General features: G+C 43.1%; 1 protein-coding gene across 6 annotated transcripts in view; it reads right to left on the reverse strand.

Moving 5' to 3' along the window:
* Positions 1-9,648: 9,648 nt before the first annotated feature.
* Positions 9,649-24,202, reverse strand: part of LOC123504703 (ras-related and estrogen-regulated growth inhibitor-like protein) — a 47,510-nt gene continuing 32,956 nt past the window's right edge. For all 6 annotated transcript variants that reach the window (XM_045255443.1, XM_045255442.1, XM_045255444.1 and 3 more), the window contains 4 exons: positions 18,692-18,768; positions 15,835-16,029; positions 12,417-12,500; positions 9,649-12,100 (listed from right to left, as the gene is read on the reverse strand). In XM_045255443.1, the coding sequence (XP_045111378.1) occupies positions 11,894-12,100; positions 12,417-12,500; positions 15,835-16,029; positions 18,692-18,768 (563 nt within the window). In that variant the 3' untranslated portion in view covers positions 9,649-11,893. The remainder of the gene's footprint in view (positions 12,101-12,416; positions 12,501-15,834; positions 16,030-18,691; positions 18,769-24,202) is intronic.

Raw genomic sequence — 24,202 nt, forward strand, 5'->3', positions numbered from 1 at the left:
CATTGGAGAGTTGGACAGAAAAGAAGTGAGAGGAAGAAGAAATCCTTGTGCGGAGAGACCACAGGAGGAAGGGGAGGCATGCAGTTAGCAAGATCATAAGAGCAGTTAGTGTGAAAACTGTGATGAAAGATAGAAAGAGATGCAACATTTTGATGGTGAGAAAGAGGCTGAAGAGTCAGTCAGTCAGTCAGAGGAGGGGAGTTGATGAGACAAAAAGCTTTTTATTCTATCCTGTCTTATAAAATTGTGAGTGGAACCCCCAAAACATGTGAAGAGTACTCCATACCAGGATGGATAAGGCACTTGTACAGAGTTAACAGTTGGAGGGGTAAGAAAAACTGATGGAGACACCTCAGAACACCTAACTTCATACAAGCTGTTTTAGCAAGAGATGAAATATGAAGTGTCCAGTTAATATTATGAGTAAAGGATAGACTGAGGATAATCAGCGTAGAAGAGGGAGACAGTTGAGCGTCATTGAAGAAGAGGGGATATTTGTCTAGAAGGTTGTGTCGAGTTGATAGATGGAGGATTTGAGTTTTTGAGGCATTGAACACTACTAAGTTTTCTCTGCCCCAATCAGAAATCTTAGAAAGATCAAAAGTCAGGCATTTTGTGGCATGCCTGCATGATCTGCTGACTTACTGAAGAGCTGGTCGTCTCTGAAAGGACATGGAAAGATGTAGGGTGATATCATCAGTATAGGAGTGGATAAGGTAAAAAGTTTGGTTAAAAAGGTCATTACTGAATAACAGAAAGAGACTGGGTAACAGGACAAATGGAACACAACTGTTAATAGATTTATGAGAAGAACAGTGGCTGCCTACCACGGCTGCAATAAAGTTGCAGAGAGAAGAATAGAAACTGCAGGAGGGCAGTTTTGAAATCAAAGCTTTGTGCCAGACTCTATTAAAAATTTTTGATAGGTCTAAGATGACGGCAAAAGCTTCACTGAAATCTCTAAAAGAGGATGACCAAGACTCAGTAAGGAAAGCTAGATCACCAGTAGAGTGACTTTGATAGAAGCCATACTAGTGATCAGATGATAGATGTTTAATAATGTTCCTATTGAGGATAGATTCACAAACTTTGGATAAGTAAGATATTAATGCTATAGAACGATACCTTGAGGGAATAGAATGGTCATCCTTTTTAGGAACATGCTGAATGTAAGCAAATTTCCAGCAAGAATGAAAGACAGAAGTCGATAGACATAGTTGAAAGAGTTTGGCCAAGCAAGGTGCAAGCACAGATGCATGGTTTTTGAGAACAGTATGGACCTCATCAGGTCCATAAGTCTTCTGAGAGTTTAGTCCAGCAAGGGCATGGAAAACATCATTACAAAGAACTTTGACTGAAGGCATGAAATAGTCAGAGGGAGGAGGAGAGAGAGGGACAAGCACAGAATCATCCAAGGTGGAGTTGTTAGCAAAGGTTTGAGAGAAGAGTTGAGCTTTAGAAACAGATGAGGTGGTAGTGGTGCCATCAAAATGAAATAAAGGAGGAAAGATGAAGAAGTAAAGTTATTTGAGATTTTTTTTTGGCAAGATGCCAGAAGTCATGAAGGGAGTTAGAGTTTGAAAGATTTTGACATTTTCTATTTATGAAGGAGTGTTTGGCAAGTTAAAGAACAGACTTGGCATGATTCTGGGCAGAAACAAAGTGTATGAGATTCAGGAGATGGAAGGCTCAATTACCTTTTGTGGGCAATCTCTCTATTATGTATAGCATGGTGGCTTTGTTAAACCAAGGTTTGGAAGGTATAGGTTAAGAAAAGAATGAGGAATGTACAGCTCCATGCCAAACAGTATCACTTCTGTTATACATTCAGCACACAGAGATGGGTCTCTGACACGGAAACAGTAATCATTCCAGGGAAAATCAGCATAATAGCTCCTCAGGTCCCCCCAACTAGCAGAGGCAAAATGCCAAAGGTACCTCAGCCTTGGCAGATCCTGAGGAGGGATTGGAGAAATAGGACAGGATAAGATATAGAAATGAGATTGTGATTGGAGGAGCCAAACGGAGAAGATAGCTAGGGTAACAGCATATCTTGATCTTGATGTTACAGGTGACCCGGGACTGCTCCTGAGTCAGGCCTTTGTAACAGCCACTCCTATAAGGAAAAAAGAGAAAAACGACAAACAGAAAAACAATCACCAAAATTCACCTTATTGATTCATATGTCTAGCATGCCACATTTTCTCCAGGAATTCCTTCGCAGCTTTAATCATCCTGTCATTCGTGTCTCCACACAGTCCCAGCAGCAACACCAGCCATTCCCTTCCTGTCATCTCCACTCTGGCATTCCCCAATTCCCTCAGCACCACTTGCATCATTTCATTCCCATCTCTGGCATACTTCACACACTCCAGCACCACATGTTCCACTGTCTTATCCTCTTCCATGTCACACATCTGGCACACCTTGCTGCGGGACTCAGACCATCTGTAATTCTTTGCATTCACATCCATACACTGTACCCTTGCTTAGAAGAGATCACCACCCAGGCTTCCCTCATACCACTTTTCATACACTGCAGCCTCTTTCTCTCTGTACCACTCCAAAGCACTCTTTTGTTCCATCTTATTCTTCCATTCACTCAATCCCACATGTTTCACTGCTCTGTCAGTCTCACTCATCCATTTTTCTTACATCCCACTCTTTGCCTTCCCCATTTCTAATAACCATGCTCCAGTCACTCTCAACATGCCTCCCCTCAATCCGCTGAAAAGCCCAACTAGTTTCCAAGCCACTCTTGATTGCCATCTTGACACACTTCTTCCCCCCACCTGTTACTCCTAACATTCCATAGAAACACCTTTCTCACTAGTCTTGCATTGTCCATTTGCTCTAATCTAGCCTTGTACCTCAGCAATGCCTTTATATTTTTTTTTTTTTTTTTTACATTACAAGGGCACTGGCCAAGGGCAAACAAAGTGTTGGAAAAAAAAAAATCCCGCTGGTTGCCAGGCCCTGTTAAGAAGAAAGTAGAAAGAGAAAAAACAAAAAAAATCTAAAAGGAGGGTCCAGTTAACGTAAGAGGTGTCTTGACACTCCTCTTTTGAAAGAGTTTAAGTCATAGGCAGGTGGAAATACAGACACAGGTAGAGAGTTCCAGAGTTTACCAGTGTAGGGAATGAAGGAGTGAAGATACTGGTTAACTCTTGCATTAGGAAGATGGACAGAATAGGGATGAGAAGAAGTAGAGAGTCTTGTGCAGCGAGGCCGCAGGAGGGGAAGGCATGCAGTTAGCAAGTTCAGAAGAGCAGACAGCATGAAAACAGCGGTAGAAGACAGATAAAGATGCAACATTGCGGCGGTGACTTAAAGAATCAAGACAGTCAGTTAGAGGAGAAGAGTTGATAAGACGAAAAGCTTTAGATTCCACCTTGTTTAGTAAAGCTGTGTGTGTGGATCCCCCCCAGACATGAGAGCCATACTCCATACACGGGCGGATAAGGCCCTTGTACAGAGCAAGCAGCTGGGAGGGAGAGAAAAATGGACGAAGACGCCATAGGACACCTAACTTCTTGGAAGCTGATTTAGCAAGAGTAGAGATGTGAAATTTCCAGTTTAGATTTTTAGAGAAGGATAGACCGAGTGTGTTTAATGTAGAGGAGAGGGGAAGTTGAGTGTTATTGATCTTTTCCTAACCTCCAACCCTTCTGCTTACTCTGTTAAACTTTCCTCTCCGTTGGGCTCCTCCGACCACAATCTAATTTCCGTTACCAGTTCTATCACTCCAGTGCAGCCTCAGGACCCGCCTAAGCGGAGGTGCTTCTGGCATTTTAACTCTGATAAGTGGAAGGAACTAAGGCAGTACTATTCTGATTTCCCTTGGGATGATTATTGTTTTCATGTCAGAGATCCTTCTCTTTGTGCCGAGCGCATAACAGAGGTGATTATCTCTGGCATGGAGCTATACATTCCTCATACTTTCTCTAACCCTAAAGCTAAAAAGCCTTGGTTTAACTCTTCTTGTTCTCGTGCTGTCAATGATAGAGGCGGCTCACAAACGGTTCCGTAGCCATCCAACTGCTGAAACTCATGCCCTATATATTTCTGCCCGTAATCATGCCAAATCTATTCTCCAACTTACTAAAAACTCTTTCATCAATAGAAAATGTCAAAGTCTTTCCAATTCTAACTCCTCTCGAGATTTCTGGCATCTAGCCAATAATATCTCTAACAACTTTACTTCTTCGTCTTTCCCTCCTTTACTTCATCCAGATGGCTCTACAGCTGTCTCTTCTTTTTCTAAAGCTGAACTCTTCGCTCAAACCTTTGCTACCAACTCAACTTTGGATGATTCTGGGCATATTCCTCCTACTCCTCCACCCTCTGACTACTTCATCCCTAAAATTAAAATTCTTTATAAAGACGTTTTCCTGGCCCTCTCTGGCCTTGATTCTCGGAAGGCTTACGGTCCGGATGGAGTCCCTCCTGTTGTTCTCAAAACTGTGCTTCCGAACTCGCTCACTGCCTGGTCAAACTCTTTCATCTGTGTCTCTACTTCTATTTATCCTTCTTGCTGGAAGTTTGCTCACATTCAACCTGTCCCTAAAAAGGTGACCACTCCAATCCTTCTAACTACCGCCCTATAGCTTTGATTTCCTGCCTTTCTAAAGCCTTTGAGTCTATCCTTAATAGGAAGATAATGAGGCATCTATCAGCTCACAACCTTCTCTCTGATTGCCAGTATGGTTTCCGTAAAGGCAGATCTACTGGTGATCTTCTTACTTTCCTAACTGAATCTTGGTCATCCTCTTTTAGGGACTTCGGTGAAACCTTTGCTGTCGGCCTTGACATATCGAAAGCCTTCGATAGAGTCTGGCACAAATCTTTAATTTCTAAACTACCCTCCTACGGATTCTATCCTTCTCTCTGTACCTTCATCTCCAGTTTCCTTTCCGATCGTTCTATTGCTGCTGTAGTAGACGGTCACTGTTCTTCCCTAAAACTATCAACAGTGGTGTTCCACAGGGTTCTGTCCTATCACCCACTCTCTTTCTATTATTCATCAATGATCTCCTAAATCTGACTCAATGCCCTATCCACTCCTATGCTGATGATACCACCCTGCATTATTCAACAGCGTTCAACAGACGCCCAACCCAACAACAATTAAATGACTCAAGGCGAGATGCTATAGGACGCCTAACTTCTGATCTTTCACTTGTTTCTGATTGGGGCAGAGAAAACCTGGTTTTGTTCAATGCCTCAAAAACTCAATTTCTACAACTATCTACTCGACATAACCTTCCAGACAACTCTCTCTAAAAGTACTCCAGCCCATGTCTCCCCTCAGAGCTTCTATCACTGCATACCTTGGTGCATTCAGTGCCATTCTTGCCACTCTATTCTGTCCTACTTCTAACTTCTCTAGTTCATTTTCATTCCACACAATCACATCCATACCATACATAATGCTTGGAACAGCTACGCTCTTCAAGACTTCTTGCAGCATATCATATTTACTAGCTCTCATCCTTGCTGCGCTTCCTAGTTGGCCGACCCACTGGTTTACCATGCTTATCTTTTCATTCTTTGCCTTCACACAGCCATTAGAACTCATCCATATACCCAGATACTTGTATTCATCAGTCTGTTGCACCTCATTCTCTCCCAGTCTCCATACTGACCCTCTTTCATCCTTTGATCTATTCACAATCATCACCTTGCTCTTCTCAATACTAAAATTTACCCCAAAGTCTCTCCTATACCCATCTACAGCATTCAACAAGCTTTGAATCTCATCTGCTGATTCACTCATAATTACATTGTCATCTGCATACAAGAGCACACATATCTTATCATTCCCCACATTCACTACTGCATTAATTCTTCCCGTAGTGTAGTGGTTAGCACGCTCGACTCACAATCGAGAGGGCCGGGTTCGAGTCCCGGGAAGCGGTGAGGCAAATGGGCAAGCCTCTTAATGTGTGGCCTCTGTTCACCTAGCAGTAAATAGGTACGGGATGTAACTTGAGGGGTTGTGACCTCGCTTTCCCGGTGTGTATTGTGTGTGATGTGGTCTCAGTCCTACCCGAAGATCGGTCTATGTTTATGAGCTCTGAGCTCGTTCTGTAAAGGGAAGACTGGCTGGGTGACCAGCAGGCGACCGAGGTCATTCTGGCAGCAAGTTCCTCTGTGTATAGGCTAAAAAGGGTTGGTGACAGTATGTAACCCTGCCTAACTCCTCTCTCACTCTTCACCCAGTCTGTCACTACATCTAGTCTGTAATTTGCTCTTGTATCCACATAAATACTTTGCACTATGTTAACTATCTTTGTGCTCAACCCAATCTTTTCTAGGACTCTAGCAAGCATTTCTCTGTTTACTATATCATATGCCTTCTCTATGTCTAGAAAACCTAAGTGTAATTTACTACCATCCTTCTTCTTTCTCTCAATCATTTCATTCACCACAAACAATTTATCTTCTGCTCTCCTGCCCATCCAGAAACCATTCTGCTCTTCACCTAACACTCAAGCTCTTTCAATCCATTTGTACAATCTCTCATTCAGCACTGCACTAAAGACTTTCCCAACTGTATTTAATAATGCTATTGGTCTATAGTTCTTCAACTCATTCTTGCTCTTATATCCACCCTTATGCAACAGAGTCACCTTGCATTCATTCCACATCCATGGTACTCTTTCCTCTTCCCACACCTGGTTAAATAACTCAGTCATCCTATCAATCACAACTTTCCCTCCATTTTGACACATTTCATATGGTATCTCATCTGGCTCTGCTGCCTTCACATTTTCTGCCCTCTGACACATTTCTCCACCTCCTCCCTGCTGATTCTCTTATTCATTTCATCCGCATCCTTCCTTTCCAGTATCACACATCCTTCTCTCACACCAAATACCTCACCTACACCTCCAATCTCTTCCCAAAACTCTTTAATCACCCTTCTCATATCTTTGTCTGTCACCAGTGCCCCATTCACCCTCAGGCTCTCCACATTCTCACTGTCAGGCATCCCTCACCCCTCAGGAACCTGTACCATTCTCGGCCACCTTCCACACCTTTAGCTCTCAGGGACTGAATCACCTTTCTCTCACACCTGGCTTTAGCATTCATTATCTCCCGCTTCGCCACTCGTTGCTGATTCACATATGCTGTCCATGCATTCTGGTACTCACTTTCGGCCTCCTCACTCTCATGCCTCCTCTTTTCAGTTGCCTGCATACCCTATTTAGTCTTTTTCTCTCTCTCCTGGTATCCCTAATTTCATCATTCCACCATGGCTTACATGCATGCTTTCTGGCACCCGTTCTCACATACCTTATCTGGCTGGCTGCTGCATTCTTTACATTCTCAACAAACCTATCATTCAGCTCATCCACACCATTCAAACGTTCATCCTCCCAGCTTCGCTCACTCAAGTCTACCTGGAAATTCTCCCATCCTACATCCCTTAACCTCCACTTTCTCCCCTTAGTGTTTGCATTCTTTCCTTCTCTTCCATACAGCTTACATTCCAGCACCAGTATGTTATGGTCCGAGACAATGTCAATCGTTCCATCTTCATCGATCCACATGTGGTCCACAATCAAATGCATTTTCCCATTCACTAGCATATAGTCAATTGCAGACTCCTGGTTCCTAGCACACCACATCACTCGTCTTTCTGCCAGGGTCTCATTTAGGTTCTCCAGCTCCATCTCATTCACAAACTCATCAAGCATCTCACCATTCCTATTCATTTGTTCACCTAAAATACCTACATGAGCATTTATATCTCCCATAACAATCACTTTCTCCCTAGCATGCTCTCTCAAAATCTTCTTCAATACACCATACTTCCTGCTATTCTCCCTGACTGCTCTATCACCTTCCACTGTCATGTACACTACCACTACTACTCTCAGATCTACCACTCATTCACATACTCCACTCGGGCTGCTTACACATGCTCACTTTCCACACTGTTTCTTACATCAAGTTCTTCCACTCTCAGGTTTCTCACTTGTCTGTGGAGCAGGGCTACGCCCCCTCCTAACCTTTCCTGTTTTCTGCGTCCCTTTCCTATCATCACGTATTCATCCCCTTCCATCTGCACTGCATCCCTCAAATACGTCTCAGTTATTCCTACCATATCTAGGTTTCACTCATTCAGCTCCTTACATACATCCTCAAATTTTCCAATGCAAGCAGGATTAGAGGTAAGGAAAATATCAAGATTATTGGGCGTATCTCCAAGGCAGTCAGGAATAAGAGTAAGGTGTTACACCAGTTGCTCTACGTCATGGAAGATAGCAAAATTAAAGGCCAGTTCACCAGGATGGTCAGTGAAGGTACAAGAAAGCCAAAGCTGGTGGTGAACACTGAAATCTCCAAAGATGGAGATCTCTACGAAAGGATAGAGGGACACAATGTGCTCCACTTTAGAAGTTAGTGAAAGAATTTACTATAGTCAGAGAAGTTAGGGGAGAGACAGACAGCACAGATGAATTTAGTTAGAGAGTAACTATTGAGTCGAAGCCAGATGGTGGAGAACTCGAAAGATTCAAGAGCGTGGCCACGAAAGCAAGTTAAGTCGTTACGCACACAGACGCAAATCCAGCTTTGGAACGAAAATGAGGATAGATAAATCGAAGGGAACTGAGAGAGGCTACTGTCAGTAGCCTCAGACAGCTGTGTTTCGGTGAGGAAAAAAAGATGAGGTTTAGCAGAGGAGAGGTGGTGTTCTACAGATTGAAAATTAGATCTAAGACCGCGAATGTTGCAAAGTTAATGTAGAAAACTTGAAAAGGTTGAGGAGTTGGTCTGATTGGTGAGATTCGGTGAAAATATTAACGTATTAAGCATTCCGGTGTGATTGGTATTAGTGAATAAAAAATCACACACTGAATACCATGGTCTGATTGGTAAGATTAGATGAAAGCACGATCTGACCACTGGACCACTCCATCTCTGCCTGAATGTGTGGCAGCCACAAAAGAATAATAAACTATTTTTCCAATGTATTTCCCACCCAAGGTATTACACTAGCGTTTTCCGCTAACTACCTTAATTCTTGAATGTTAATGATAACATAAATTTGTTTTGGAGTAATTCGATGAACTTACATGCCCCAACGGATATTCTTCCTTGCTGGTTACTTCTCCAGTTGGGCTTCGTAATGGCGACGTCCACGTGATGCCAATAGGTGAAGCAGTATGTGTTATAAACTCCATAAGACAAGAAAGATTCTGAAAATGATATAGATTCAGAGTTCAGAAAGAATTAAATCCCTTTTTAAAAAGTATCTTCTTCCAAAACTTCAAAATACAATCACGCCACTATTGATGATTGAGAAATAAAGGCAGTAAGAAAAGTGTAACGCGCCAAGAGAAATCCATCCTTGCAACTAGTTATTTTTTCATCACCAGAGCTGTCACTAAAGATGGTATCCAAGAAATGAAAGAAAGGATATCTACAACTGGCAACCTCTCATAAGCACCTTCCTCCAGATTGTTGACTCAAGCGCTTCGAAGCACCTCTTATGCTGTGTCGATATATCATATCGAAGCAATCCCCTAACACCAAATAACGCGAGGAAAATACATGCTTATTTGATAATTCGTATATACAAGGTGTTTTGTATTTTCTATTATGGACGTTGTACAGAGGAATAAGTAAAACACGAAGGAATCTTATAAACTTCATTTTTCTTCGGATACCACAAGCGATATAGACTGGCTGCAAAGTAGGATGATGAGATTATGATGGCAGCATGACATACATGAACCGAAACACTGTGTACTTCCTTCCTCTTCTCTATGACTTATGTATAAAATGACACATTCTGTAGGAGTCGTGATATACCTACAATTAGTTTTTTTGGAAATGAGACATAATTCATGCTGCGTATATCTAAATTTGGAGATGGCGCACAAAACTGCGTTGATTGGATGGATATGTAGCTATGAATGAATTCCTTTCATGATATAATGAATATACATGCACCTGGCTTTAATGGTGGACGTGATCTCTCTCTTTCTCAATCACACACATGCGCGCGCACACACACACACACACACACACACACACACACACACACACACACACACACACACTAATGATAATAAATTAATCTTTCCTTAACAATAATTTTATAATACTTCTGTTACTACAACAACAACAACAACAACTACAACTACAACTACTACTACCACTACTACTACAACCAGCACTACAATTACTACTACTTGTGTTACTATTCCTTAGAAATCTTACTAAATTATTCTTGCGATGTTTTTTTTGTCTGTTTTGTAATTTTGAAATTATTACGGGAGATCAAATGGAACACAAACCAAATTACGTAATGTACACGTGACCAGCAGAATAAACCCAGTACTCAGGTTGTTAGCGTCGAGTCATTGGTGAGCTTTAGATTATAAATTTATGGATGTGGGTGACAGCTGAAATTTAGTAGGTATGCTACATGAAGGAAATGAAACGTGTAGGCCTGACAGCTTACATTTTCCTTCAGTTTCTTGTTTTTGATCTTGATTTCCTATGAAAAGGTGTGCGAAGCAGTGCCAAGTTTGGTGGAATGGACGATGCTTCGCTCCAACTCAAACATTTCGTCACGGTTTTTACTCTATGTAAGAATGTAAGACTGATTTTAGTACAGCGACTCCAGGCCGCTTTTCAATGACACACACACACACACACACACACACACACACACACACACACACAAAACAGATCGCCTAAGGCATTTTCGTCAATACCAATATTAAAAAAATTCGGTGAAATAAAGACGAAAAAATGCAGTGTGGAATAAATTAATAATAAAACTCAATATATAGAAAACATTGTACGGAATACATCGTGAACGTGACACGTTCCGAGCAGTAGAGGGAGGAGGGCTGGTCTCCGGTGCTCAGCCCTTCCGGCGTGCCTGAGAACGCCTTAACACATCCTTGTCACAGTCGTGCTCGAGTCGTGTCGTGTTGTGTCGTGCAAGTGTTGCCGTGCCTCAGAACACGGCGTGCCTTGAGGCTCGGCAGTCCGGGCTGGCCGTGGCTCCTGCCGCTCCTCGTCGCCGCCCTATTGTAGGCACATTGGTGCGTGGAGTGACTAATGATGCGTGATGACGCTGTCTGAGATCAATTAATGGCTGAACATCAGCCAACGAATAGTAAAAACTAAATTACGTACATGTAGTGACGATCACTGCACGGGGAACCAATAAACTACGTAGTAAAATTAGATTGCTGAAGGTAAAGGCCAACCATATTACAAATACTGAGCATAAGACAACACAGGGCCGACAAGGAGCGGCGCAGCGCAAGACCGCGAAGCTCACACGCCTTGCTACCTGCAATGCCTTCTTAATGGCGGTACGGAGCGCGGACGCGAACCTGTGAACTAGCAAAGTTAAACGATATAATGATTCGACTATACGCCACCGCCACACCTAAAAATGAGTCCTCGTCTCAGAACTACTCTCCTGTGACGAGACGTCAGACATGGGGGTTAGTGGCGTGGCCCAAGAGAGAGCACCGCCTCGAACACAGCCGCTGCCGGTGTCCCCTACATGATTCAGTGAGCCGCAACGAAGTTCATATGCTTGAGGATCTGACGGCGGGGCTTGGTGCCGATGGCCGCGAACCATTGCATTTGCAAAACAAAGCAGTTCTTTCCGTGTATTCCTCTAAATTCTAATGAACGAAGATCGCTGAGTATTAGTATTCAATGTTGATATAATTCAACGTTTCTTTCTTTTCAAAGGGAAGGGAAATGAATGAAAGTCCCCCCCAGCACAGCAGGACGCTGCGGGGGGACGTGCGTGACTCCGGTGAAGCGCAAGTGAAGGGTCACTCTAGGCTGTGACCTGCCTCACTAGAGTGCCAACAAAAGCCCGCTGCCGCCAAGGGGTGTGGCCTCAACTGTGGCGAATGTGACCTCTCTTCCTGGCGCGGTCCCTCAGCGAGATGCGCGGCATGGCGGGTCGGTGGTCTTGGCTTCCGCCGCTGCTCAGGTTGATCAGCTGGTTGAACATTTTGGACACGCTCAGCTTCCGCAGGCGAGGAGAAGTCTGTCCCTTATGCTGCGACACCTGGCGGAGCAGACCATCGATGGACTCATTCACCTGCAGAAAGACACACAGTAACGAGGTGAGTCAATGGAGAGAAAGACATGGACTACACCTCTCCCAAAATCATTGACGCTGAGGTAGAAATGTGTTGCAAATATTGAGCACGGCATATTCATAGTTACACACACACACTCATACACATACACACACACACACACACACACACACACACACACACACACACACACACACACACACACACACACACACACACACACACACACACACACACACACACACACACACACACACACACACACACACACACACACACACACACACACACACACACACACACACACACACACACCTGGGACACCATCTCGGCAGCAGACACCTCAACGAAGCGACACCCGTACTGCTCTGCCAACTTCCTGCCCTCAGCCTCCGGAACCTGCCAGGGTGGAGGTGGTTGTAAGGTTGCAATGTAAGAATAACTCTGTAAGACACTTAGCAGGATATAAAGAAATCAGTGTGCAGAAATAGTTTTCCAATTACAGTAATAGGTCAAAAGATTGCATTAGAGAGAGTGTGTGTGTGTGTGTGTGTGTGTGTGTGTGTGTGTGTGTGTGGGGGTGGGGGTGCTCACACGATATACACAAGAACTTGAAGTTAAATATGATAATCTTGTACTAAAAGATACACACACACACACACACACACACACACACACACACACACACACACACACACCGCGTAGTGTAGTGGTTAGCACACTCGACTCACAATCGAGAGGGCCGGGTTCGAGTCCCGGCGCGGCGAGGCAAATGGGCAAGCCTAATAATTAATGTGTAGCCCCTGTTCACCTAGCAGTAAATAGGTACGGGATGTAACTCGAGGGGTTGTGGCCTCGCTTTCCCGGTGTGTGGAGTGTGTTGTGGTCTCAGTCCTACCCGAAGATTTCTGTGCTCGCTCCTTAATAGGGAAGACTGGCTGGGTGACCAGCAGACGACCGTGGTGAATTACACACACACACACACACGCACACACACACGCACACACACACACACACACACACACACACATAAGAAAATTGGAGAGACTACAAAAAATGGCTACAAGAATGGTTCCAGAATTTGAAGGGATGACATATGAGGAGATACTAAAGGCTATGGATCTACCAACCCTGAAACAGAGAAGGGAGAGAGGGGATCTGATACAAGTTTATAAATTGATTAACGGAATGGATCAAGTGGATAATGAGAAACTAATCCTGAGAGAAGAATATGACATTAGAAGCACAAGATCGCATAGTGAGAAACTGAGGAAGGGAAGATGTCTGAGAGATGTTAAAAAATTTAGTTTCCCGCAAAGATGTGTTGAGACTTGGAACAGTTTGAGTGAGGAAATGGTGTCAGCAAAGAGTGTAAATAGTTTTAAAGAAAAATTGGATAAGTGTAGATATGGAGACGGGGCCACACGAGCATAAAGCCCAGGCCCTGTAAAACTACAACTAGGTAAATACAACTAGGTAAATACACACACATAGACCGAAGATCGGTCTATAAGCTCTGAGCTCGCTCCGTAATGGGGATGACTGGCTGGGTGACCAGCAGACGACCGAGGTGAATTACACACACACACACACACACACACACACACACACACACACACACACACACACACACAAGCATTCTCAGTACCAACAAGTCTCATCTTTGGCACAAGTCCCGCTCTTGGCAATGAAACCTTCCCTCCCTCCCTCCTTTTCTGTTCCTCCTAATCTGTCTCTCTTGCCTCCCTCTTCCCCTTAATGGCAGGTTCCTATCGCAATGTTTCCTAAGGGGCGAGGCACCGTGACGCGGGTATTTCTAGGAGTGGACACAAAACACCAGAAAGGAGACAAAAATAACTGATTTTTCTTGGTAATTTAGGGGTTTGATGGAAAGTAATGTTCTTGAAGTGGTGGCGAATTTTTAATATTAGTATCAGTATTAATATTAGTAGTAGTAGTAGTAGTTGTTGTTGTTACATGACCTCCATAAAGTTAAAATTAATCGATTTTGTTCTTTCTTCCTCCAAATGTGCTCTATTCTACTCCCACTTCGCATCTTTTCTCTTCTTTTCCCTTTCCTTTACGCCTCTTTCTTTCCCCCTTACATTTCGAAATAAACCTTCCCCCTCTTAGCAGGCTCTCCTCACCCGCCCCTCAGCTATGGTCAAGACATATCTTAGCTCAGCAGGTGACGCTACTCCACCACCATCGAATGCATAAAAACACAAGGACAGCACTTTCGCAAACACCCCAAGGCATGATACCAAGGTTAATTTCGTGTGTTCCCGTGAAGAATCTACGTGTCGCGCATGAGTCGCCTTTCACCGGGCTGTGTCACGCGTGCTGAGGGAGACAGGGCGCTGCATAAAGTCCGACAGAGTGTGGAGGACGTATTTATAACCAGTGACGTGCAGCGAGCGCTTGGAGATTAAGACCAAGCACAATGTTGCTCGCCCGCCAGCTCGCCCGCCCGCCGCCAGGATTAGTTGTGCTCTTCTTCTGCTAATTACAAGCGAAGCAGCATTTGACGGTCGTTATGAAATACTGACCAAAAAATAAAACCGAAAATTCCAATTACGTTTCTTTAAAACATCACCACCACCACCAACAACAAAAACAACAATAGTAGCAACCAAGAGGAACAAAAACATTAACAACAGTATAATCACCGATCACAATAACAATAATTCTGTCAGTCAATGCTATGAAAAACAAGGGAAACAGGGAATTATGAAAAGGAAGCTGAACTGAGTATGTAGCTGATGAATAAGAAACTATCAACTGACTGGTAAATAAATGACAAATTAACTATCTAATCAAGTTACTTAAAAAAAAAAAAAGAAAGCATAAACGCAAGATAACGAATCCTTCTCACCCCCAGCGCGAGTGGCCTCATCTTTGGCGTTCCTGCGCAGAAAGGATCCGAGCGACCAAAATAAGCAGATGAAAATAAACAAAGAACGTACTCGAGGATGAGGAGGAAGGTGGGAATGAAACAAATATTTGACTGCATTAATTGAATGTAGAGAAACGAGGGAAAGAGAAACACACACACACACACACACACACACACACACACACACACACACACACACACACACACACACACATACACACATCGGGATTCAAGGTAAAGAGAATTTATTGAAAGATAGAAAAGTCGTATGTGTATACAAAAAAAAAAAAAAAGGAAAAGAAAAAAGTCTCACCTTCATGAACAACAATATGTTTCTCTCTCTCTCTCTCTCTCTCTCTCTCTCTCTCTCTCTCTCTCTCTCTCTCTCTCTCTCTCTCTCTCCTGCATAATTTGTATTTTTTTAGTCTTTAGATTTTTCTACTCTTTTAAAATTTGAAGTGTACCTTATTCTTGTTATTTTTTGCTTTACCTTTCATTTCGACATTCCTAGTGTCTTCATCCAGTAACATAAACCGGTGCCAGATGACCTTAATAACCTTCACTACCATGACGCGTTTTCTTATTTATTTTGCTTACTATTAGGTGATTTTATACAGCTTGAGAAATTTATGTGGGGATAAAAACAGTGCAGGCTCTGGCCTTTAATCTTCTGACCTCCATAGACTCTTCGTAATGTAAATAAAATCGTCTAATCACACCCCAAACTCAAGGTAAAAAAAGCGTTCCAATACTGAAGGGGTTCATTGTTGCAGTGCCAATAAAGAAACTTTTTTTCGAATCAACTTCACTTCATTCTCTATTTCTCTTTCGTCTCACCTCTCGTATGTGCTCCAGGTCCTTCTTGTTGGCCATAATGAGGACGGGCGGGTTGGGCTGGTCTCCGCCGCACGCTGTCGTTACCGCCTCCACCGCACGCACACACACGCGAAACGACTCCAGGGACGTGATACTGTATACCACCAGCCATGCCTCCGCCCACGCCACCGTCTCCCGGGGCACCACCACCTCGTCCTGCGGGAGACCAATAGTGTTCTTAGGCATAATTTTTGACTGATAGTAACTGATTCACTACCATCCATCCATAATACCACAATACACACACACACACACACACACACACACACACACACACACACACACACACACACACACAGAATTTGAAGGGATGACATATGGGGAGAGACTAAAGGCTATGGATCTACCAAACCTGAAACAGAGAAGGGAGAGAGGGGATTTGATACAAGTTTATAAATTGATTAACGGAATAGTTCAAGTGGATAATGAGAAACAGATCCTGAGAGAAGAATATGACATTCGAAGCACAAGATCGCATAGTAAAAACACTGAGGAAGGGAAGATGTCTGAGAGCTGTTAAAAAATATGATTTCCAGCAAAGATGTGTTGAGACTTGGAATTATTTGAGTGAGGAAGTAGTGTCAACAAAGAGTGTACATAGTTTTAAAGAAAAAAATTGGATAAGTGTAGATATGGAGACGGGGCCACACGAGCATAAAGCCCAGGCCCTGTAAAACTACAACTAGGTAAATACAACAAGGTAAATACACACACACACACACACACACACACACACACACACACACACACACACACACACACACACACACACACACACACACACACACACACACACACACACACACACACACACACACACACACACACACACACAAACACACATACAGAGAAAGCCAGCAATCAGAGATTTAATAAACTAAGCGAAACAACACACACACACACACACACACACACACACACACACACACACACAAGCCAGATGACCGGTGTTCGATTCCCCGGCCGGGTGGAGATATTTGGGTGTGTCTCCTTTCACGTGTAACCCCTGTTCACCTAGCAGTGAGTAGGTACGTGATGTAAATCGAGGAGTTGTGACCTTGTTGTCCCGGTGTGTGGTGTGTGCCTGGTCTCAGACCTATCCCAAGATCGGAAATAATGAGCTCTGAGCTCGTTCCGTAGGGTAACGTCTGGCTGTCTCGTCAGAGACTGCAGCAGATCAAACAGTGAATTACACACACACACACACACACACACACACACACACACACACACACACACACACACACACACACACACACAGTCCTACCCGAAGATCGGTCTATGAGCTCTGAGCTCGCTCCGTAATGGGGAAGACTGGCTTGGTGACCAGCAGACGACCGAGGTGAATTAAACACAACACACACACACACACACACACACACACACACACACACACACACACACACACACACACACACAGAGAGAGAGAGAGAGAGAGAGAGAGAGAGAGAGAGAGAGAGAGAGAGAGAGAGAGAGAGAGAGAGAGAGAGAGAGAGAGAGAGAGAGAGAGAGAGAGAGAGAGAGAGAGAGAGAGAGAGAGACTCAGAATTCCTTCATTAACTAAAGACTGCTTGGAAAAATAAACCCAACTAAGCTGAAATTCATGACAGCTCGAAGAAAAGTGCATGAAAGAGGCAACGAAATATGGAAAGGAATAATGAGATAGATCATCACAAACTCGACCTTTCTCTGTCTTTACAATCTATATATTTCTACACACAATCTATATATTTCTACACACGAGCAGCTGTAGTTGTTAGCCTTTTATTAATGTTTTTACTTTTAAGATGTTACTCAAGATATAATTGAGTTCTCAATTGTTTAGAATGTCGTTGGCTAGATAACCGTATGAATCCCTTAGTCTGTGCAGGCAACACATCAAAAGTCCACCAGCTGCACCATTCACTTACAATACATTTACGTTGTTAAGTGTATCTAGGACGTGCTTGGCTAGATAACCGGGACGTGTGATTCGCTTAGTATTTTGTGTAGTTAGGTCACGAAACTATCAAATCATATTCACTTGTACAGTTCTTAATGTTCTTTTCTCATTCTTTATATTTTTTGTAGTCATGTGTATTTAAGACGGGATTGGCTTGGCTAGATAACCGGTATGTATGAATCTCTTAGTCTGTGCAGTCAGTCGAGTAAACTACATTCGCTTCTATTGTACTTTGTGTTCTTCCTCATTCTTTACTTTCGTTTCATGTGCGTGGTTGGTTGGATAACAAGTTTGTGTGTCTGTTAGTGCGTGCAGTCATGGTCAGAAGCTAATCAAGCAGTAGCATTCATTGAATTCTACTGTGCTTAGTGTCGTTCCTCATTCTTTACATTTTCGTTGTCATGTGTTGACGACACACTCGACTTGACTAGATAACCGGCATGTGTGAATCTCTTAGTGTGTACAGTCATGGCCACAAGCTGAGCAAACTGCAACATTCTTTCACGTCCACTGTGGTTAGTGTCCTTCCTCATTCTTGTCCTCTGATCCATTGACATTTGCCTTTATGAAGACATAATATCAATTTGCATATCATATCAGCAAATCATAGGACATAATAAAGGTTGAGGTCAAACGCTACAGTGGACGTGAGTGAGACAGGTTACTCAACTTGTGATTAGTCTTGTAATGTGCCTGTAAAGTTTTACTCAGAAAGTTATTTTTTATACCCCATAAGCTTTTAAACCGTTTCTTTCGTGATAATCTCTTTTTAATAATGCACGCTACTTATGGTCAATAAACTAAATATCTATCTATCCATCTATCAATCAATCTATCAATTAAAGTATCAAATGAAGGGTGGGATCGGGAACTAACCAGGTTAGATGACAAGTCGAGGATCTCCAGGGCGATTTTGGCTCCGTCGACAGGCATGGTGGCACGGTAGATCATGTCTGGAGAGAAGGGAAACAAAAAAAAAAAAAAACCAGTTACGTCATCAGTCAGTCTGGGTGGCGGTCACGTAAAAAAGATAATTGGAGAAGAGAGAGTAAGGCAGTAAAGGATCCTAATTAGCAGGATATTGAAATCACAACATAACACAACGCAACGCAACACACACACACACACACACACACACACACACACACACACACACACACACACACACACACACACACACACACACACACACACACATAAAGAAGTCATGTACGCCACGAGGACACAGTTGCGGCTTCAGTTCCACGAAAACAACGTAGCCTGTTCACTGAAGGTCGACTGACACCAGCTGCATTGATCCAAGGCTGTTAGTGTTGTTGTTGTTGGTGGTGGTGGTGTCCTGAGGGATAACTAGGCAGGCATCTTGGGCATCATCAGGCAGCGCCCTTTGAACCCTAGCCCATCATTAGAAGCTGTTACCTCTACATGATGTTTGCTATATATCCTTTCCACTGTCCTTTGGCACATAACTCCCAAATCAACAAGTTTTATCTAGCAGTGACCTTTGAGTATTTTTACAGGATATATATATATATATATATATATATATATATATATATATATATATATATATATATATATATATATATATTAAAAAAGAAACACCAACGACACCACCACCACCACCAATAACAACAATAACAACAGCAAACTAAACTTGTAATCCTTTTTCTTTCTTGAAGGTAAGTGTAAAAAGAAAAAATACACTTCGCGTTTAGTGTTGTCGATTTTCGTGTATCGCAGTGAAAGGATTAGTGCACAACAATACCTCTCCTTCATTTCATATTCCTCAGACACCATACTGGCTGGATACCGAAAAAAAACAAACACTATTATCCTCGGAGCCGTCCTCTCTCTTACAGGTTTTTACAAAGGCCCCTGGTGCTGTGAACTCTTGTACTATATCGCAGTGAAAGAACCTGTGCATGATCAAATGAGAGAGAGAGAGAGAGAGAGAGAGAGAGAGAGAGAGAGAGAGAGAGAGAGAGAGAGAGAGAGAGAGAGAGAGAGAGAGAGAGAGAGAGAGAGAGAGAGAGAGAGAGAGAGAGAGAGAGAGAGAGAGAGAGAGAGAGAGAGAGAGAGAGAGAGAGAGAGAGAGAGAGAGAGAGAGAGAGAGAGAGAGAGAGAGAGAGAGAGAGAGAGAGAGAGAGAGAGAGAGAGAGAGAGAGAGAGAGAGAGAGAGAGAGAGAGAGAGAGAGAGAGAGAGAGAGAGAGAGAGAGAGAGAGAGAGAGAGAGAGAGAGAGAGAGAGAGAGAGAGAGAGAGAGAGAGAGAGAGAGAGAGAGAGAGAGAGAGAGAGAGAGAGAGAGAGAGAGAGAGAGAGAGAGAGAGAGAGAGAGAGAGAGAGAGAGAGAGAGAGAGAGAGAGAGAGAGAGAGAGAGAGAGAGAGAGAGAGAGAGAGAGAGAGAGAGAGAGAGAGAGAGAGAGAGAGAGAGAGAGAGAGAGAGAGAGAGAGAGAGAGAGAGAGAGAGAGAGAGAGAGAGAGAGAGAGAGAGAGAGAGAGAGAGAGAGAGAGAGAGAGAGAGAGAGAGAGAGAGAGAGAGAGAGAGAGAGAGAGAGAGAGAGAGAGAGAGAGAGAGAGAGAGAGAGAGAGAGAGAGAGAGAGAGAGAGAGAGAGAGAGAGAGAGAGAGAGAGAGAGAGAGAGAGAGAGAGAGAGAGAGAGAGAGAGAGAGAGAGAGAGAGAGAGAGAGAGAGAGAGAGAGAGAGAGAGAGAGAGAGAGAGAGAGAGAGAGAGAGAGAGAGAGAGAGAGAGAGAGAGAGAGAGAGAGAGAGAGAGAGAGAGAGAGAGAGAGAGAGAGAGAGAGAGAGAGAGAGAGAGAGAGAGAGAGAGAGAGAGAGAGAGAGAGAGAGAGAGAGAGAGAGAGAGAGAGAGAGAGAGAGAGAGAGAGAGAGAGAGAGAGAGAGAGAGAGAGAGAGAGAGAGAGAGAGAGAGAGAGAGAGAGAGAGAGAGAGAGAGAGAGAGAGAGAGAGAGAGAGAGAGAGAGAGAGAGAGAGAGAGAGAGAGAGAGAGAGAGAGAGAGAGAGAGAGAGAGAGAGAGAATATCCGGTGAATTTCCCCTTCCTCAGCTAAAGAAAAAAAAAAAAGAGAAAAAACATACAAATAAAAGTTAGCCATCAGTAATCTAGCGAGGCGTCTTTTTTCCTCCCCGCCTTTCTGACATTTCAACTCATAATATAATGGAAATGAAGCAACGAACATGACACACCTTATCACAGGAATTCACTACGCTGCAAGCAATAATCTTATAAAGAACACATCTTTTATTAATTTTTCAGACTGATGAGAGTTGAATGACACGTAATAGATATTATATATATATATATATATATATATATATATATATATATATATATATATATATATATATATATATATATATATATATATATATATTAATTCTCCTCACGCTTTCAGAATGAAGTGGTTTTTCCTTTTCCTGCCGACAGCTCATTGTTCAGGATAGGTCATTATTCCCTAGTGTCTTCCGTATATGTATCTGTTGTGGTGCATCGCAGGGGTTCTCACTCACTCCTTGGTGCGTAATAACATCTACCCATAGAAAGTAAGACTGCAAAGGGAGATGGCCTTCACTATCTCACTCACTCTGGTACGTAATAACAGAAGCACATGGCAGCTGAGGAGACTACAGAGAGGCAGATGACCTACGCAAGGCAGCTTCAAAGAGACACACAAGGCAGTTTTTTATGACGGTGAAGAAGGAAGTGGTTGTCTTAATGCTTCCTTGTGAAACGCCCAAGGACCTTCGCTGCCTTGCCAGGTAAGTGTTTCGTAAGACACTGTGCAAGAAGATACTACACTCCCCTCCCATTGATATCTGTGGGTTCGTAGGGATATTACGAGTATTAGAAAAAAAAAAAAATTACGACGACGACCGTTTAAAATATAGACCAACACATCAACCACCACCACCACCACCATCACCAACAACAACAACAACAACAACAAAGAGCAACAAGAACAATAAAAACAACAATAACACAACAACAATAACAACAACAACAAAAGCTACTACTTTATTTAACAAATACCATTACTCCTATTTCGACAACAATAACAACAACAACAACAACAACAACAACAACAACAACAATAAATAATAAACTAACTAATATTACTACTAATACTACTACTACTACTACTACTACTACTACTACTACTACTACTACTACTACCACCACTACTACTACTACTACTACTACTACTACTACTACTACTACTACTACTACTACTATTACTGATTTTACACCACCATCACTAATATCGACGACGACAACACCACCTCAACAACAACAACAACAACAACAACAACAACAACAACAACAACAATAACAACAACAACAACAACAATAACAACAACATCTAAAACTCCTCCTCCTCTCCTCATCTGTTTATGACACTAACTTAGAAATATCGTAATAATTATGACTCTCTGTGTCTCTCTCTCTCTCTCTCTCTCTCTCTCTCTCTCTCTCTCTCTCTCTCTCTCTCTCTCTCTCTCTCTCTCTCTCTCTCTCTCTCTCTCTCTCTCTCTCTCTCTCTCTCTTTCTTTGATGATTAAGTTATCTCGGACCACTGGAAGGTGTTGACGCGTGACCTTCCTCTATCATCCCTCGTGTTACAGTGGCAAAGCTTCCGGCACATGTTCCGGACTGCGCCTTTACTTCGCCGACCGCACGTGTTGAGCCCAGTACGTAGAAAAGTGCACGTTACTCCAGTGTGCCGAGTCCTGACCCTGGGAGTTCAGTCTCTTCTTAAGCGTGACTGTTTTTTATCTGCATCATATTCAACACTATACCATTGGAGAATATTGGCGTTTTTCAATAATGTTTTCATATTCCGCGCATATTGAGTCAAGTGGAAGTAGTCTCGTCATTTCTCCCGCCTATATACTGACCCTGGAAGATGGTTATTAAACGTGTCTGTTGTCTTGTTTCATCTGTAGTCTGTAACCTGCATAAGACCTCCGTTGGAAGATACTAGGGCTTTTCAATAGCGTTTTTATGTCCACTAAGCGTTGAATCATGTGTAAGAAAGATATCGTTAACTATACATGAGCATATTTCCAAACGTGTGTCATCGTTTTATCTGTAGTCTGCACCACATTTAACGCCTTCACTGGGATTTATTAGTTTCAAATAGCGTTTTCATATCCCACACGTGCTGTATCATGTGATGGAAGTCTCCTCATTCATCCCTCCTGCAGATCCTGGAACTCTATTCTCCTATTCTCAAATGTGTTTGTATCTTATATGTACCATGTTTAAAACCTTCCCTGGAAGTTACAAGGATTTTCATTAGTGTCTCTGTATATCGCACGTGCTGAGTCATGTGGAGGAAGTGCCTCGTTGTTTCCACATGCCAACCTTGCGAGCCTCTTGTCAAAAGTGTCTGTGTCTCATCGATGGTCGAATGCCTCCATCGGAAGTCCTGATGTCCCGCACGTGTTGAATCGTGTGAAAAACATGCCTCGTTACTCACGCCTGCTGACCCTGAACCCTGAGACCTTACTCTTAAACGTGTCGGTGTCTTATCAATACCACTTCTAACACCTATACTGGAGTTATTCGAGTTTTTCAACAGAGTTTTCATTATGAGTAGAGTAAACAAAATGGAAATTCTCTCTCTCTCTCTCTCTCTCTCTCTCTTCACCCTAGAGTACGAAGGAACAGCGATATAGAGAGAGAAGCACCGCAACGAACTTCACAACTAGGTTTTCGCCACGTGAAAGCAAAGGACCCAATACAGTCGCTGTCAGAAGTCGAGCACAGCCGGCATCACCTCCCTCACTTCGTTGGGTTTTTGCGTGCTCGTTCAATACCAATTATTCTGATCTGTCTAGAATCGATCACTTCTCAGGTTCTATAGAGAGAGAGTGTCAGGAAACTTTTCATCCTTCGTCGCCTCCTTCTACTTTGTTGTTCTTTCCTTCCATTAGTAGTTTAGTGTTGGAAAGTTATACAAAGAACCTATGAAGGAGCTGAATGGGTGTTGCTGTTTGTATTCTTTAGCCTTCCTTTCTATTCTCCATCCTCCTCCTCCTCCTTTCGGCTGGAGAAATTGGGGTGTAGGAAGAATCCTTCCACTATGCTGTCCTTTATCCATTGCTAGTGATCATTGTAGAATAGTGAAATCCAGAAGTCTGACAAGAAGCTCAAGGTTTGATGTTGCTCGTATTCCTTTTATGATTCCCTGTAATCCTTTGTAATTGTTCTTCACCAGCACCACTACTACCACCACCACCACCACCAAATCCTCCTCCTCCTCCTCCTCCTCCTCCTCCTCCTCCTCCTCCTCCTCTTCCTCCTTCTCCCATGCACCAATCGAGGCAGCCGTCACCAATGCTCCGACGACGAGTGATGCTATTT

This window comes from Portunus trituberculatus, chromosome 17 (genome assembly GCF_017591435.1).
Source record: "Portunus trituberculatus isolate SZX2019 chromosome 17, ASM1759143v1, whole genome shotgun sequence".
Lineage (NCBI taxonomy): Eukaryota > Metazoa > Arthropoda > Malacostraca > Decapoda > Portunidae > Portunus > Portunus trituberculatus.